Consider the following 17,721-nt stretch of genomic DNA (forward strand, 5'->3'; position numbering starts at 1 on the left):
GAATGTGAGTGTGAAAGGTTGTTTGTCTCTCTGCAACAGGCTGGCGACCTGTTCAGGGTGTACCCTGCCTCGTGCCCTATGACAGCTGGGATAGGCTCCCGCCCCCCTGTGACCCTGAACAGAATGAGCGGAAGCGGATGGATGGATGGAGATGTACAGTAAAGGAGGCTCACAGTTATGTCACAAGGCAAATTTAAAGTAGCAATTCCTGGAAAATGGAAAAGTGGTCGTAAAATGACACAAATGACCATGACATTGAGCACAACATTGGTATAGACTAATTAGTTGATAATTGTTTCACTAAAATCTGGTCAATACTCTAGAAAGAGTAGCAACTCTTGTGAATTATGGAGGGATGCTCGAACAGATGGATGATGGATGCCTTACTACTCATAAACTCACCGGTCCTTTGGCTGGATGAGCTAAACAAACAGAATAGCAAACTGAAACTGACTTCACATAATTGTTTATCGGGTTCATGAATCTGAGAGGCATGTTAAAGCACTGATCACAGTTCAGTGGTGCCACACTCCACATCCCTACATCTTTAGGGTGTAATGCATTCTGATTGGATGTTTACCGGACTTATAACAGGCTGCTATTTGAAATATGATAAGTCACAGTTTTTCTAATCTATCTGTTTTCATTTGTGATGTTACAATGTGTGTAATTTATGAAAAGGCTGGGAGAAGGCATTTAACCCTGAAACCATAGGCTATTGTTTGACATTTCCATTTGGAAAAAAAACCTCAAGTTTTGTCTCTAACAGTGGCAAAAAAAAAAAAAAAAGAGCCTTGAGCTCTGTGGATAAGAGACACATGGGAGAACTTTGTATTTTTTTTAATAGTAATAATAGTGAGATTTTAATCAAGACTGGAAATTTTACTTCCACTTGATCAAAATTAGAAACTGAGAGTGTAACATAAACATGAGTCACCCACACTGATTGTTATTGTAACTGTTTTTAAAACTCACAATTGCAACTACTGTGTTCACCTTACGTCAGAACTTGCTTTTTGTCCTGCTTTCTGCTTCCTCCTTCCTCTTTTTTTTATACTAATCCCTGACTCAGTTTACCTCTGATGGACTGACTTCACATGATCAGGAGTCTATATAAGCTTCTTTCCTCCCAACATAGCACTTTCTCCTCCCACCTGGAAGGCTGGTGCTGTTTAGGCACCCAGCATGGTTTTCATTTGTTTTGGTTTGATTGGGTTTCAGTTATTCTTTAATTAAGCCACATTCTTATGGGTGGGTACCTTCATATTGGTCATTTGGTTTATATTTGTTGAGATGCTATTAATGAATATTAACTTAGGTTTTGTTTCAGTGCAGATCTGCCTTCTTTGTTGTGTCCTAAACAAACCGGACATAACACTACCAAATTTGTAACAGACATGAACCACAAAAACTAAATGCTATAACAATTTTAGTCGTGAAAGTTCCAGCTAGCCTCTTCAGTGAATGTTCTGCACGCTGGAAACTTGGAGCCAGGCTTTGTTTTATAACAGATGAAGCAAGGACACAGCGCAGGGCCTCAAGACCGGAAGAAGGTAACTCATAAGCTTGCTATATATTGGGGTAAGTGCATATAGCTGGTTGAAAACCAGCAAAATCTACTTAATGGTGACATATGAAGACTTTAATAGCTTTTTGTTATTCATTAGTATCTTGATGAATAACAAATTAAAAACTTTTGCTGCCTCAGGAGTCTTTAAAATCATTACAGCAGGACCACCAGTCCATAGATTCCCCTTTCTATGGCATAAATTTTATTTGATATCATTATCTCGCACAGCCTTGAAATATTATGCCCTTTTGCATTCCCTGATTAAATAATTTAGCATGATTTAACATGGCAATTAATTTCCAAGACAGCGCAACTGACTGTCAGATGGGGAAAAAGGTCAATTTCACCTGCCCATACAGAGAGCTCTGCTAATGATTGCCTATCACTCAGCACTGGGGTAAAATGAGGACAGAGGATATTGCTGGAGGGAATATTTATGTTTTATCATCCTGCCTTTCTCTGTATGACTCAAGCGCTTTGTGCATGAGCAGTGATGCAATCTTTAAGATAACACATATATTGTAAACAAATTTACAGCACTAGCCTACTGATGCTTATTATTAGTCTCTGTTCAAAAAGAAATGCTAGTATTGTGAAATATAATGAAAATCAGTGACTCAGTTATTTACTTAGAACAAAAAAAAGTAAACTCAGGCATCAAATCCAGCCCTTTGCAAATTTTAATCTGGCACCCCTTTTAATTTACCTCTAAGCTAACAAACTAGGCACACATATGGTACAAAGGTGCAAATCAGATGCTGAAGGCAGACAGTTGAGTAGTACTCAGTACTTCTTTGCTGAGCATAAAGAGAGGCCCATGTATCCCATGAGACAATTTCATGTACTTTCATTGTCATTTTGAAACCACATGCCAGCAGAGATATAGAGCCATGTAGGGGGTACAGAGGCTTCAAAAAGTCACTAACTAAAAAGAGGCAGGCAGCTACAAAAATGTGATTTTACAAGCCAAATCCCAAAGTGATGGAGCTGTAAAGGCAAGTTTCATAATAGAAGAGGGAATATTTGAGCCAGACAGGCCACTCAGTAGAGGATACTCACACACAGCCATTGAGTTGTCATGTTCAGTCCTGGGAAATAGGCAATACTACACTTGTAGAAATTAAAGATTAATTTATTTTGCTTTTATATCAGGATGCATTTTGCTTTATTAAATGTCTCGTTCCGGAATGTATTTTGTTTGACTCAACGGTATAGTGTTAGGCAACTTGAATTTTTGTTGACGGTTTTATGTGGAACAATTAGCATACGTATAAGAAGGCTCTATGGGACATGAACAGCAATATAATTCAGGATATTTAGATTAGTTTTGATTAAATAAAACCATGTCAATACTGTCCCAGTCTGGCCCTTAGTGAAATTGAGTTTGACATCCCTGACTTAGAAAACACTAATATGCTGACTGAAATATACAATTTAGACAGCTGAGAAGTTCAAAGGTCTGAAAATGTAAGTTATAGCTTTACCTAGCCTGTTAAGCTGAGTCTGTAGAAGATAAATAATCTAGTTTAAGCTTTCTTCAGTGCCATCCTCATATGTGATCATGATTTATGTCCCCACAGTTCCTGGTTTAAATTGCTAATAGATGATGGATAATGCCACATGGGCCTGTTAAAAATACAACAAAAAAAAATGTCTTCAGTGTCTTGCAGTGTAGAAACAGCATTTTTATTTTTTTGTGGTACATGTCTGTTACAAAACTCATCAGTTATATGAACAAATTAGAATCTGTCAGGTAAGCATGACTGAAACCAGTGCAGTGAATTTCCTTTTGATTTCTAGTGTCTGTAGTTATTCTCAAGGTTAACTGTGAGAGAAGCAGTCTAAATAAAGATCAGCAGTTTCTAAAGCTGCTCTACATGACGATACATCTGCGACATCTGTGTGAAGGCTGAGGTTATTTTTTTTAAATGATCAGAACTTTATTTGTAAAGAAGCTCGTTAAGTGATTATTACAGGAATACAAGGCTCAATAGAGCTGTGATCAACAGAGCTGCGCAATTCCTGCAGGTATTTTTTTTTCCTGCCAATCAGTCCCCAGTCCTTGTTCTTTAAATCCCGCTTTTCAAATCATCACGCATCCCTCCTTCTCCACTCCATCTCCACCACATTTATAATGTTGAGGACATCTCATTCAAAATCTCCATCAACCATCTGCTTACTCTGCTCCACCACCAGCAACTAGACTCCAGGGGGTCCTGTCACTATCTCCTACCATCATCTGGGACTCCGCTCTATGATGTCGCTTCTCATCAGTCTAACTGCCAAAATACTATTTCTGCTTATTGTGCTTGCACTACACTTCAAAAATGGATGTAACTAGGGTGGCTATGGCTCAGGAGGTAATGCAGATCCTCTACTGAATGGGTGAATGAAGACATGTTGTGTAAAGTGCTTTGAATGCTCAAGTAGAGTAGAAAAGTTCTATATAAGAACCAGTCCATTTACCAATTTTAATTTACATGTCACAGGAAAGGTTTGATAGTAGGGGGTCTTGGGACAGTTGGGGGTCTGTTTTACTTTACTCTCCCAGCCATCAATATGATTATTTGCACACTTACAAACACAAATTCTGAAGACAAATGAAGATCTGTCTAAATTAGATGTCTTTATGAACAGACAAAAGAAATATCATTCATTGCTATAACCTGAGTAACAATATGTATTTGTCATGTATTTATCACTCTGGGTCTTCTGAATGCAAAAAATGAAATTTGTCTAAAAACTTTTGATAAGGTTGTAATTGTTTAGCTTTTCTTCTTTTTTTTTTTAATTTTACCATTTTCAAATTTGTGGCAATAAACATCACAGCATAGGGAGGTGAAAATGTGTAAAGTTTATGATACCTTTTGTGTTTGTCAGCGGTAAGGCTTTTCTTGTTGGCAGTTCCGTCTTGTTGCAGAGCTTTTTCTCGTGAAAGTGGCGTGTCCCGTATTTGTAGAGACATCACTAAGGTATCCTGACTGACAGGCAGTGTTTCTTCATCTCCTCCTTGTTGGCCCAGATGCTGCTTGGCATAGTCAAAACCTTGGACTGGCTGATGGACAAGTTGGGTGAAAATACAGAGAGACAAAAAGTATAGCTTAAGTGAGACTTGTTTCTTTTTCACATACCTCTTGTCAGAAAAAGTAACCATTTGAACCAATGCAGAGATATACTGCCCAGAACAAGTGGTACCTCAATATAGCTAAAATACAGAGTGTATATTTTGATGTCCAAAGGATTTAAGGAAAAGAAGTGGGGATTACTGCACCGTTGCGCCTTTAAAAAGATAAGCACAGATTTAACTGAGGCCCTTTTTCATGTTCTTCCAAATTCTTGTCAAATAAATGACTTGCAGTGGGCGGTGACAAAAATGGGATTTGCAGACTTTCCCTAAAATAAAGCAATAAAGTTAAATAATAAAAAACATTTCAGGATAAGGGAGGAGAGGAAGAGGCCTCTAACATTCGAAGTCAATATACTTGAGAAAAAAAGAAAAAAAACACAAAAAAAAACGTAGTGGCCAAAATGCTTCAGACCCACTCACTAATACAGTCACGTACGTTAAAATATTTAGGACTACTCCCATCACAGTGTCATAAACTGTCAGACACACATCACTGCTTCAAAGTATCCCAGACATGCTGCAAAATCACAAAGTGTGATACTCCTCCAAACATTCATCCCCTCTCTGCTGATATTACACACATGTAGAGACAGAGCCAAGATTTTCACTGAATCCTGTCTTCTCACTAACTGAAACCACCACTGTTGCTGGTTTCAAAAGAGAAAAATCTAACAAGGCTGTGTGATGAAAGCGGTTGGCTGGGTGACACTGAGTAATGTAGAAGAACTAGACCAAGAAGCTCATTTAAATTTTTTGGGAGTACCTATCTTTGAGCATTTTTACATTACTTATTAGAGGGAACTGGATATTCTTTGCCCAAAAAGGGATGATGTTTCATAACATTAAGTATTTCGTATTTGATAGCATTTAGCTGGTATGGGGGGGTGTTACATGATAAGACTTTTCAGGAACTATGTGTATAATATTTGTTTTGGAAGCAGCTCTAAAGTCACTTTTGCAGTCTAATATAGAAGATTTTATTGTTTTCTCTCTAATGAAATGTCATAAATAAAGCAGTGGGATGTCTTGAGAGTTATACTCCCGCATTTTCATGTATCTACAATGATGTATGTCAGTAAACCACTGAGTACAAAAAACAACACACACAGAGCTGGAGGGATTAGATAATTGCAAAAACCCTTGATGAAAACCAGTTTTCAATTTTCTCTACGCAAACTAAACAAGTGTGAACACACAAATACAAGCACTCATTCTGCTGGTGACCATTCTTTGTAAGGCTGACTGCTAGAACAAGTACAGGCAAAATCAGCCTTTTATCTAGGGAAATGTTAAAGGTTACTCAGAATTTCTGTTGTATCCTTAGTTTTCATCAGCACAGCAGGATTTATTACAATATATAATAGGGGCTGTCTGCACAAAATCCCATTCAAATCCCACTGCTGGCACAGTTGAGCCTTGAAAATGAAAACACAGATCAGTAATGAGAAGGAATCCAGAGAAACAGATACCTGGTGATAATAGCCCACATCTCTCCGGTACGCCATCTAAAAGCCAGAGAAAATGCTTTAAACAGTGTGCGATTCGAGTTTGTGATCAGAATTGACTAGGATTCTGCTAATGCATTAAAACAGGGCAGTGAGATGGGATCATGTAGATACAGTGGAATAAAATACAGAAAACACAAAATCAGAAAAAAAAAAGTCACTAACACATTCCAGCATCACTGACCCTCATCACACAATGACAGATGGCAGACATCACACAATCTGAAATCTGTAGCTGCTGAATAAAGTGACAGACAGTACGTCTCTTAATGTTGCATCTATCAGAAAGCAAAAAAAACAAAAACAAAACAAAACAAAACCCTAAGCTCAAGGTCTTTACATGTCTTTGTTCAGCCAACAAAGACAAGCAGCAAATCACCACATTGTTGAAGCTTGAAAATGTGTTTAAACCATGAATTTATTACCAAAATATAGCTCAAATGATAAAGAAAACTGTTTGTGAGAGGTACAGTACATAGAAAGATGAATACCTTAGCTCGAGGATTAAGGTTACCAATGGCATCGGCTTTGAAGTCATTCTTATTCTTCCTGCACAGCACAGCTGCGATGATGATAAGAATGAGTGTTACTACAGAGATCGGGGCCAACACTGCAGCGATTATCCAAAGGTTATTAGGAGGGTTCTTGACCACAGCTGGAAAAAAAGAAGAGTTTTTTTTGTTTTTTTTTAACCATCATCACTTCATGGCATCCACTAGGCTCTAAATGATTGTTCATTAAAGGACAATAAAGAGTCCTCTGCTTGTTGTACTGACGAAACATGAAGAATTATTCATTACACTGCAACGCTGCATACGGCTCAAGCTGACATACACTGTGCCTGATTCAGCTATTGCAGGCGACAATCCAATGCATAAGAGAATGCTGCATGCCCCCTCCCACCCCTGCCACCCACAAACTCGGTCTCACCCTTTTTCCCCTTCTCTCTTCTCTTAGCAGCAAGCAGCACTGTAGCCCAAACAAACAATGTCCCGCTGGGAGCATTTCAGAGAGATTAGACAGCAAAGAGCTTTCTCAACCTTTTCTTCTGTGCCTCTCACCCCAACACTAGCTTTTCTTTTCAAACTCAGCATGAATCATGTGTTTTGGTTTGCATGTCCTTGTGTTTCTGTCACTTTGCCTAGCTGTCAAATGCTAGAAGGATGCTTTGCTTACGTTCTGCTTGCACCTGAACAAAGTAGCCCAGGGTGAGTGCCATAGTCTGAGAATCCACTGTGTTCAGGACTTTGGCAGCTGATGTCCCCAATAAAGGAATGCCATTGTGTTGGACATAGTAGGTCATCTCAGCTGGATTCTTCAACCCTGAGGTCCTGCGGATGCTCACCATCTGATTGGGCATGAAAAGGAGAGTGTGTCCAGAAACTACAGTACAACCAGCATCAGCTTGTTGAATGTGTGTCCTTTAGAATATATTATGAACCAGATTCTATCTCACAAAAGATGATAAAAAAAAAAAAAAAAAACAAATCATGCATTCAGGAGAGTTTTTTGAGATGAAAAACTGCATGGAAAAAAAGAAAGGACTTGTTGGATAAAATATTCAACCTCTGGCTTGTTTTGATGAGCAATTAGCAGATGATGAGCTGAGAAGCTCCCTAATTATCAGGGGCTGACCACAAATAATCATCCAAGCATGTGCAGAAGTGCGTATCAAAGTGTACATCTTGTGAAATATTCATACTGTTGGAAAAAAGCCCACAAAACAAATTTGACTAATCTGACTTCTGACATGCCAAGCCAGTCAGGCAAAACATCAGAATAAGAATCTTAAATGACTGGCATTCCCTATGGGTTGCAGTGCCAGTTTCTTACCTGGACAGTGTAGCTGCCTACAGTAGTCGCTCGTCTAAAACGAGTGCCCTGCTGGCCCGCCAACACAAACAACTCTGCCAGCCGCTGTTCCATTAGACTGGCGAAGCTCTGGTACTGTCCCTCCAGGCTGGCATTATCCACATCCTGGATCACTGCAAATGCAGTTGAAATAAAGAGGATGGCCAGATGGTTGTGAAGAGAAAAAAATACATGGTTGGCAAGAACAGAAAGGAGTACAAAAGAAAGGAAAGACAGAGGCAGAGTTAGAAATGTGTGTGTGTGTGTGTGTGTGTGTGTGTGTGTGTGTGTGTGTGTGTGTGTGTGTGTGTGTGTGTGTGTGTGTGTGTGTGTGTGTGTGTGTGTTTTGTAATATAGTGTAGCTTGCTTTGGAATTGAATTCAACTTTCATTAATGACATGACCATATTCAGTTAAAGTATTGCCAAAGCACTGTTAATTCTGACATTAATTTATGAGACATTCAGAACTTTGTTATGAATAGGAAAAAGCAGAAAAGCAATCATTCTGGTTATATCTCATCTTCAGTGTGGAAAAATCCCATTACTTCGGGGCTGACCTTCAACTGACTCAAGCTGTCATTAGAGTAAGTGCAGAGCAACAGATTCTGATCTGAAAGACTCATTCAGTTTGACAACTAAGAGATATTCTACAACAAATGAGCCACAGAATTAAAACTGCTGACAGGTGCTGAATAATATTGATCATCTCATTCCAATGCAATGTTCTGCTTGGACAACCTGGGTTCTGGCATTCACATGGATATTTTGTGTGTCACCCAAGAAAATATCATGGCAGCATGAAGCATTTGTGGAATATGCTGGAATAACTTAAGGATATGTATATAACCCTGGAGCTCTGAGTAGCGTGAGTGATTGTCTCGCTATGGGAACACCTCCTGTGTGACCTCATCAGAAGCTCAAATGTCATTATGCCAGCCCTTACAGGCTGGCTCAGCGACACCCATGTCAGGGAGGGGCTAGGGCCTCCCTATATAAGAGGCTGACATATATAACAGGCTGACAGATGTCATTAAAAACAAGCCCACTTCTTCCTCACTTCCATCACTAGTAGGGTGGTCTGGTGAGACACTCACTCGTGCTACTCAGAGAACCGGGTTATATACATAACCCTAAGTTCTCTTTCATAGCATTCATTTTCTATCTCACTATGGGAGAAATACCAACTCCTGGATTGCCAAACATGCCTGTTAAAAAGACAACTATCCCCAGTTGCACTGCACAGGGGCACAGCCCCCACCTGGGAAGAACCTGCACTGAAGATCAAATGCGCCAGGCTTGGCGCTGTAACATCTAATTTGTAAAACCTACCAAATGTGTGAGGTGAAGCCCAGCATACAGCTGCACACACCTCCTGAATGGAAACCCCCTTAAAGAGAGCCCATGATATGCAGCCACTTTAGCTCCTCAAAGGTGAAAGACAGGGGATAAAAAGTAGGCAGTTCTATAAGGGAGCATGTGCCCATAACCTTTGGAATAAAGGTGGGGTTAAGACCTTCATATTATCTGGGGAGAACTGAATGCATGACTGGTGCACTAAGAGAGCATGCATCTCCCCTACATGTTTAGCTGAAGCCAAAGCAATCAATAGGGCTGTCTTCAAGGACAGTAATTTTAATTCCACCTGTTCCAGGCTTTCAAATGAGGAATAGGAGAGCGCAGTTAACACTGGATGCTAGTTAATCCCACAATGGAGCAAGTGGCCTAGATATAGGCAATTTACAGCATGGGCCCATGCCTGAGACAGCAGGTTTCTGCATAATGGCAACAGCCATGGTGGGCTTTACAGCAGCTGAAAGATCTCCGCTAGCCAGTGCTTTCCTGGCCAGCGCAAGGCTATCAGGATCATAGTGACCTCTCTCTCTCCCTCACTCTGGCTAGAGTTGGGGAAATGAGGGCCACTGGGGGAAAAGCATAAAGGAGGGTCTTTGGCTACTCGTGACCCAGTGCATCCACCCCCACTGGCACTCTCTGATTGTGCAGGGAGAAAAATATGGAACACTGAGAATTTGTCCCCGAAGCATAAATGTCCACTGTTGCCTGACCAAACCACAGCTAGATCTGCTTCACCACCTTCTTGTCACCACGTCCATTTCCATCTGCGCTGCAGCAGCCTCCCACAGTAAAGGGTTGCTGTTCGACAGGTTAGCCTGGCGAGCTAATCTGCAGCAGAGCAGTTTACGTGGGAAAGTTGCTAAGTTGGCAACACTGAGCTGACGGTGTCAGCCTATTATATAGGGAGGCCCTAGCCCCTCCCTGACATGGGTGTTGCTGAGTTGTAAGCTTCTGATGAGGAGGAGGTGTTCCCATAGTGAGACACAGAAAGAGAACAGCAACCAATGGATGCCCCACTCACAGCAACCCACGGGACCTCTTAGAAACAGATCTTCCTGTTATCATGGTCCCTGGGTCTAGGATGCAGGGTTTTGAAATGTCTTTTTATTGTAGGCCCTGGTTCTTTCTTTAAATTTATATTCCTAGGTTTTGGTTGTGGTTAAACCTTTAGTTAATGGGTGCTGATATATTATACTTCCTTAGTCCCTGTGTGTTCCTGCCTCCCTTGTGTTTCTGTCTCCATCTCTGTCTCCCCATGTCTGTTTTGCCTGTCTGTGTCCTGTCCTCATGGTTGTCTGGTTTCCCTGTTTAGTTGTGCCAATTTTTCTGGTCTTCCATCCAATTATGTCTCTTTCTGTTTTCTGTGTCCTTATTTCTTTGCCTGCTTGAGTTGATAGGTTAAGTTCACTCATGTATACTGTGTTTCTTGTATGTTATCAGTGTACTTGCCTCCCTGTGTTTTGTCAAGTCTGTTTCCATGTCTACTTCCTGTTTTACTTTGCTAGTCCTTTGTATTGTGTGCTTTGTGTTCAGTTTTGCTTCCCTTGACTCGTTAATTAGATTCAGTTCACCTGTCCTCCCCTGCTGTCTCCACTCTCCCTGATTATATCAGCAGCAAGTCATAAGTAAATAATACACTCACAAGGCAAGAGCAAGGAATGATCAAAATTATTTTTTGAATATGTATGGACACAGATTTTCCCAAGACATTATGATTTTAATAGTCTGTAAGCAAAGAAATCCCTACCTGTAACAACCCAGAAGTCTCTGGTTGCTATGGAAGTGTTCAGATTGTGATATTCCATTGCTGCAAAGACAAAAAGTTGAAAGCAAAGTTAAGTGCAGTACATTATTTTCACATAATAGTGTACCTTACATTTGCCTTTACACACTGAGTTTCATTTCACTTTATTCAAGTCATGGATTGCATCATATATAGTTTTTATTTTATTTACTGGTGCAAGTGTGAATTTATAATTTTGGTGGGATTAATTTGGGAGAAATATACCAACACTTTTGAAGCCTTTCCAGGAAAAAGGTAAGCTGTTTAAAGGCACATTTTGTTTGGCTGATATCTCAGTTTAAATCCTCATTATCACTAAAAGTCAGACAAATACAAAAGCAAGGGAAGTTTTAAGCAGACTGAGCACTGGTTGTCTCTGTGTTCTGTTATATCTATTTCCTGCCTGATTAAGCTGTTGTGCTAGAGGCTGGTGCAGTGTTTTGGGGAATGCTGTATCAGTGGCCTGTGAAAGCAGACTCACAAAACTGTACGCTCAGGCATGACAGGAGAGAGGGGTGGGGGGAGAAGGGTGAGATGAACAGCAAGGGCTTTAGCAATGGTAATGGATAAGGCTGAAAGCCTGTCAGCAAAATCAGTCCAATGCTGTCTATAAGCTTGAGTCATTTGCAATATCAATCAGCGAGATTGTGCAAATTTTTTGCATGAACCTCTGCTGTTTTGTGATGAGAACCAGGAGGTTGAAAATCCAAAATGTTCTCCAACAAAAGGTTTTTTTTTTGTTTGTTTGTTTTTAATTCCCTACATAGCTTGAAAAGTTCAATCATCTATTCTTAAACGATAACATTTACAAACAGCCTCACTCACTGCATCTGGGCAATGTTGCAGAGCAGAGGGGGTGTAAAAGAGCTGAACTCAGCAGTCCAGCATGCACGGGGTGCTGCAAGCAGACACGTTGGAATGGTGTGAGATCTCGGGCCTTAGCTGTCAGAGCTCAGCCTAAGGTGGCAGGAGAATCCCCCACAGTTAATTATTTACTGCAATAATTGGCTTTGAAGTGAGGAGGCAGCCGCTGCTAGCATATGCTCACACCTCCTGTGAGTGGTGTAATATCACTAACTGTGAGGCTACAAAACAAACAAAATCACTGTTGCACACTTCTGTCTTTAACCCCACTGTCTCACTGGCATTTTTCCTCCATGTCAGTATCTGCTTCCTCAGAGTCTCTGTACCGAGACTGCCTTCCTCTACTTCTGTGCTAAGCAACTGAAACAAAATGCCTTTAGGCAACTTGATTTTTAACTTAATTCAGGCTCAACACAAAGTGGTTTTTAGTTTTATGCTCACTACTCGAAATTCAATCTATTTTGGTTTCGACGATGTGGAACCCAAAACTGCTATCTGCACTCAGTGGCCCTTAGGTCAGATCCCACATTTCTCAGTTTGGAAGACAAAAACTTCAAATATTTAATCTTACATCTTTTTCTGGTCATAGTAGTAACTGTTAGAGGTAGTACCCATTTTGTTTTATGTCTGCACAGCAAACCCATCTTAGTTCTTAAAAGTCAGCTTTAGGGGCTTTTTACTTCCCACTACGGAGTAAGCACCATCTTTTATAACTACTGTGATTGGTCCAGAGTTAGGACTATGTTGACTGATTAACTTGAGTCCAGCTCTGGTAACTGATATGTAAAAATACAAACAAAAAAAGTGGGTATTTACCCCCAGGTAGTCCCTAGAATTGTTAGGTCCACAAATAGCCACAAATTATCAGCTCTGCTGCAATCCTGACCATGACCATGCATAGCCAAAGATCAGTTTTGTCAAACTAACCACAGTCTTGAGAAATTCAAGCACTGCACCTGGTTAAAAACCATTAGAATTAAGCTGGAGAGTCTTATTTCCAATTCAACCGAAGGCTAACCATTTCCACACATTAGCCTCTTCAAATCCGCAGCTTGTCCTGTGGCTTCCTCTGTATTCCTCTGTAAGTCTGCTTGACCCAGCGAGTCTTTAAATAGATTCTCTCCAGACCTGTTAGAGCTAGATAACACAGAGGTTTGCTTACACTGGATTACATTATGCAAGACACTGAGGCCCTTTTTGCACATATAATCTTTAAGACTATAATGTTACAGGCATAGCATGAGCAGGACATCACCGTGCTCAGTGTCTACACAGGATGGCTTCGGCCACAGTATTGAGTAACTTAAACACTCACAGCCCAACACGCAATCATTTTGGTTGAACATGTTAGGAGAAGACACACTGGTAGCTTCAAACTATGTGGCATTTTGTAGGCACTTGTATTGACAGAAATGTGACTCATACATGGATGAGAGAGAAAACTGATAAATGTAGCTGAAATGCCTCCTGTGCAGCATGCTGTAAGACTGCTGAACATGAAAGATCTTTTCCTCTTCCCATGCTTTTGGCTACTGTCTGCAGGGGTTTCAAGTAAAATGTGTGATGTAATATAACATGTTGACTTCAGTGTACATGATGGATTACATCTAGCTATTACTGACTTGTGTCTTCTGGGTAACACATTCTGAATGTCCCATGGCTTTTGTTTGAAAATACTGAAGCGCATCAACGAAGCACAAATCCAGTATGTAAAGTGTGGCTGATGTTGGATATCAACTGCAGCATAAAAATTTTTCAGATGATTTCTGGGTAGAATTGTGTGTGTGTGTGTGTGTGTGTGTGTGTGTGTGTGTGTGTGTGTGTGTGTGTGTGTGTGTGTGTGTGTGTGTGTGTGTGTGTGTGTGTGTGTGTGTGTGTAAATGGGAGGTTATATATCTGTTGAGTACTTCTATTGCTGAACCTTTATTGTGTATTTACTGTGAACTGGGTCAAGCAAAACAATGAATCTCTCCTTTAGGAATTAATAAAGTACCATAAAAATGAGTCTCATTATATTGCATGCATCTGAGTTCCATGTCTACCATAGCTCCATCCCCTAAGCAGCTACACAAGGGATTGTAACAGGCTGCCATAGGACTCTACTGGGATTGCTGTTTAGACTCCTGCTGATTCTCTGTCACTCTTTGTTTTATTCCAAGTACAATGCTAGCACAGATGGAGGCTGAGTATGCCCTCAAAGGAGGCTGAGATGAAAGGCAGAGGCTTAGTTGTGTCTTTTCATCAACTTTCTTTAAATGACTCAAACGTTAAAAAAAACAACTGTGATCGTAATAGCATAAGAACAGTCAAAAACATCCAATTACTGAAAAACTGGATGTCAGTCAGGCTTAGGGAAGAAATTCCTGATTTTTTACCATTGCCCAGAGGAGCTCTCTGAGTACATGTGAATGCAAAAAGCATATAATGACTTTTCACCTCATTAAGCCAACTAGATTTCTAGCATAGTTAATCAATACTAAGGTTTCTGTGTCTAAACACCTAGAACCAAGATGAAAGCTCTGTGAGACACAACTGGAAAGGTTTATATAGAAAAGGCTTCAAACTAAGGATCAAAACCAGGAAAAGAAAAAAAAACTTTTTTTCTTTCTTTATAGGGATTTATTTTGTATTTAGAGAACAAATCATTCCCAGAAGAACGCACAAACTTCTTCTGATGCTTGTTCTTGTAGGGCTGTTGCATTACTCATGACTAACTCTCATTTTCAGAATACTAATTGCAACTTACGCTCAGCAATGACAAGTGGTGGATAGAACAGGAAGTAGCCCACTAGCTCAGCTGACAGCTGACCAAGGAGGTTTGAGGCAGCTGTGCCGTTAAGAAAGGCAGTCCCATTCTTTACAGTGTAGACCAGTGACACAGAAGGGTAGCTTGCTGCCTGAGAGACACTCAACATCTAGGAAAAACAGAAGAAGAGTGGAGGTCAGAGAAAGAAGAGGGAGAAACATAAGGAATAGCAGCAAAATGCAAAATAGGGAATAGCAGCAAAATGCTTGGGATTCTACTTGGGATTTGTAATGTGCAAATTAGTAGATTTTAGAAGAAACATTTGTCTAAATCACAGGAGAGGCACAGAAACAGTTACTGTCTTTAATCAACAAACATTATTAAAATCATCAAGAAATCTGACAACAGAGAAATTGTATGCCTATGAAAGAATTCAAAAATATGGTAGCTTTATTAATACATAAGTATCAAATTAGTTTTAATATAGGGTGCACTTTAATGTGGCAGCACATTAAAATTAATATAGCCAATGCCTCTCCAGCATGATTAATTTGCATCTCAGAAGTAGTTCTTAAAAAAAGGCACAGTGTGATAGGCTTAGGGACAATTTTGCTCAAATTGCACATAGTTTGCAGCTGTTTGTGGCTGCCACATCACACAAACCACATGGTGATATTAATGTGGAACAGGGGCAAAATGAAGTTATTTATCATCAATATCTACCCTGACAGCATGGGCAACACCTACACAATTCCAGGACTAGAACACAGTACCTGAACAGAGAGTCTGCTGTTGGCATTGAGCACTTTGGCCTGCGCTTCAGAAAAAACCTTCTCAAGCCTCTGCTCCATCATTTGAGAGAAGCGACAGGACCGAGGATCATCACCTACTCCCACAAACTGTAGCACTGCAACATAAAAACAAGACAAACTGACAGACTGAATGTTGAATGCTGAAAATCAAAGAATATTTCAAATGCTATAAGAGTGTGGTTTTGCTGTCTTTGACTGCATATGGGAACATTTAGAATTTGATTATATTATTTTACATCATAAGTACCTACATGTTGATAGTGCCATTTCCTTCTCTGATGTGGTATCACAGAATTCTTTTCACACTTCTCTTCCAGTGCATAAAGGAACATATAACTGCAAGTTTGTTTTCAACCTGACTGAGCACTAGCTGACCTGTTTTCAGCTGGAAGCCAGTGGCTGGGCTGGGTCTCCATAAAGCAACTGGGAGGGGCAGGGCTGTTACCATGGGGAGGTACTGCCGTAGGTCTGCAATCAGCTTATCACGGCCATAGGATGCCAACCCTTCCAGCACTACAGACGGAGGGTAAACGATATCTGCTCCAGTCACGTGATACGCCACTGTCATGTTGGGAGAACCAAATACAGTCTCTACCTAAGAAAGAAAAAATAGAATAGAATAGAAAAATAGAATCGATGTCTTTGTTGTTATTTACAAAATGATTACACTTAAGAGTCCATATTAAAGAGGGAATTTTCACTATGTCTTCTACAGTACTGTGCAAAATTTTTGAGTCATGAGCCCAACTTTCTTGTATTTTTTTAAAGTGGTCTTGAGCAATAGTACTCCGGGTACTCTGAAGGTCTTTCAGAGGTTTTCTTTGCTTCTTTTTAAGTCCAGTCCTTGTAACCAACCATTTAAAAAATATATTTTTGTTTGTTAAGCCACTTAACACTGACCTATGAGGAACCAGTGTCTACAAACAACAGACAACTTGGCAAAGAACTCATTTTAAATTGTATCTTTAGGCACTTTGTTACTGGCAGCCTGTCATAAAAAATGATTTGTTCCTATTTCAGATCTAGAAAAATGCCAAAGGTAACACAGTTTGACAGGCAGTTTTACACCAACAAGGTGATTTCCAACAAGCTATTAGCTAAAAACTCAGCTTATCTCAACATGTAGTGTAGAGTATCCTAAAAAAAAAAAAGGTAACCTGGACAAGTGGAGGACAAAAGAAGAAGTGGGAGTCTTATAAATATATCTACAGCAGATGAACAGTATCTGAAAGTCATATCCTGTTTGTATCTAGCCCTTCAGTCGAGCCCTACTGTTAGCCAAAGCATCATCAGAAATGGTCTCCATGGAACGGTGGCTGTCAAGAAGGGAAACAGGACAAAAAGGCTGATATATGCCAAATCGCACAAGAACTGTACTTAAAATCAGTGGAAACAGGTCTTATGATGAATTTGATAAGTCTGGTTCAAATCCGTTGTCAGTATGTACCGAGGAGGTCATGAGAGATGTACAACAGCAAGTGTCTACAACCGTCTGTAAAGCACAGTGGAGGCTCTGTCATGGTTTGGGGCAGCATTTCAGCCAGTGGTGTTGGGAATCTTGTCAAAATTGATTAGAAATATGAATGCAAAAAAGTACAGACAAATTTTGATTCACGATGTAAAACCTTCTGGAAAACATTTGACTGGCAATGGACTGGCACAGAAGTGTGCTGCAACCACACCTCATAGTAAATTTGCTTTTGATGAGACCAAAAAATGCTTGTTGGTCTTATCAAGAGATATAGAACACACACTTGAACACAGCCCCTTATTATACATACAGTATCTTAAACAAACACTCAATGAGCAAACTGGGGCACTTTTTGGGGTTCAGTATCTTGCCCATGAACTCTTCAACAGTCACAGCTACCCCACAGACAGTAGTGTCAATTCGGTAACATCACTACAATTAAATGACTCAGAAAGTTTAAAGTTCAGCTGAGTTTTAAATCATCACCACTACATTTTTTTTTTAATGAAACTTAAACATACAATATATTAAGATGAAATGCATTCTGATTTCAATTTTAGGTTAAAGAAGCAGATATGAAAACACACTAAATTTATTCATTGTTAAAAACTGGCATATGATTAAAAATTTTAGGACAG

The 17,721-nt window shown here is 40.0% G+C and overlaps 1 protein-coding gene across 1 annotated transcript in view; it reads right to left on the reverse strand.

Annotated features, from left to right (window-relative positions):
• Nucleotides 1-17,721, reverse strand: part of kiaa1549lb (KIAA1549-like b) — a 64,414-nt gene that overhangs the window by 13,810 nt on the left and 32,883 nt on the right. Inside the window, exons 5-13 of the mRNA XM_030758118.1 lie at nucleotides 15,988-16,207; nucleotides 15,574-15,707; nucleotides 14,801-14,969; nucleotides 11,155-11,214; nucleotides 8,036-8,187; nucleotides 7,379-7,550; nucleotides 6,694-6,857; nucleotides 6,167-6,202; nucleotides 4,435-4,625 (exon numbers count right to left, since the gene is read on the reverse strand). Of these exons, the coding sequence (XP_030613978.1) occupies nucleotides 4,435-4,625; nucleotides 6,167-6,202; nucleotides 6,694-6,857; nucleotides 7,379-7,550; nucleotides 8,036-8,187; nucleotides 11,155-11,214; nucleotides 14,801-14,969; nucleotides 15,574-15,707; nucleotides 15,988-16,207 (1,298 nt within the window). The remainder of the gene's footprint in view (nucleotides 1-4,434; nucleotides 4,626-6,166; nucleotides 6,203-6,693; nucleotides 6,858-7,378; nucleotides 7,551-8,035; nucleotides 8,188-11,154; nucleotides 11,215-14,800; nucleotides 14,970-15,573; nucleotides 15,708-15,987; nucleotides 16,208-17,721) is intronic.

This window comes from Archocentrus centrarchus, chromosome 3 (assembly GCF_007364275.1).
Source record: "Archocentrus centrarchus isolate MPI-CPG fArcCen1 chromosome 3, fArcCen1, whole genome shotgun sequence".
In the NCBI taxonomy this organism is placed as follows: domain Eukaryota; kingdom Metazoa; phylum Chordata; class Actinopteri; order Cichliformes; family Cichlidae; genus Archocentrus; species Archocentrus centrarchus.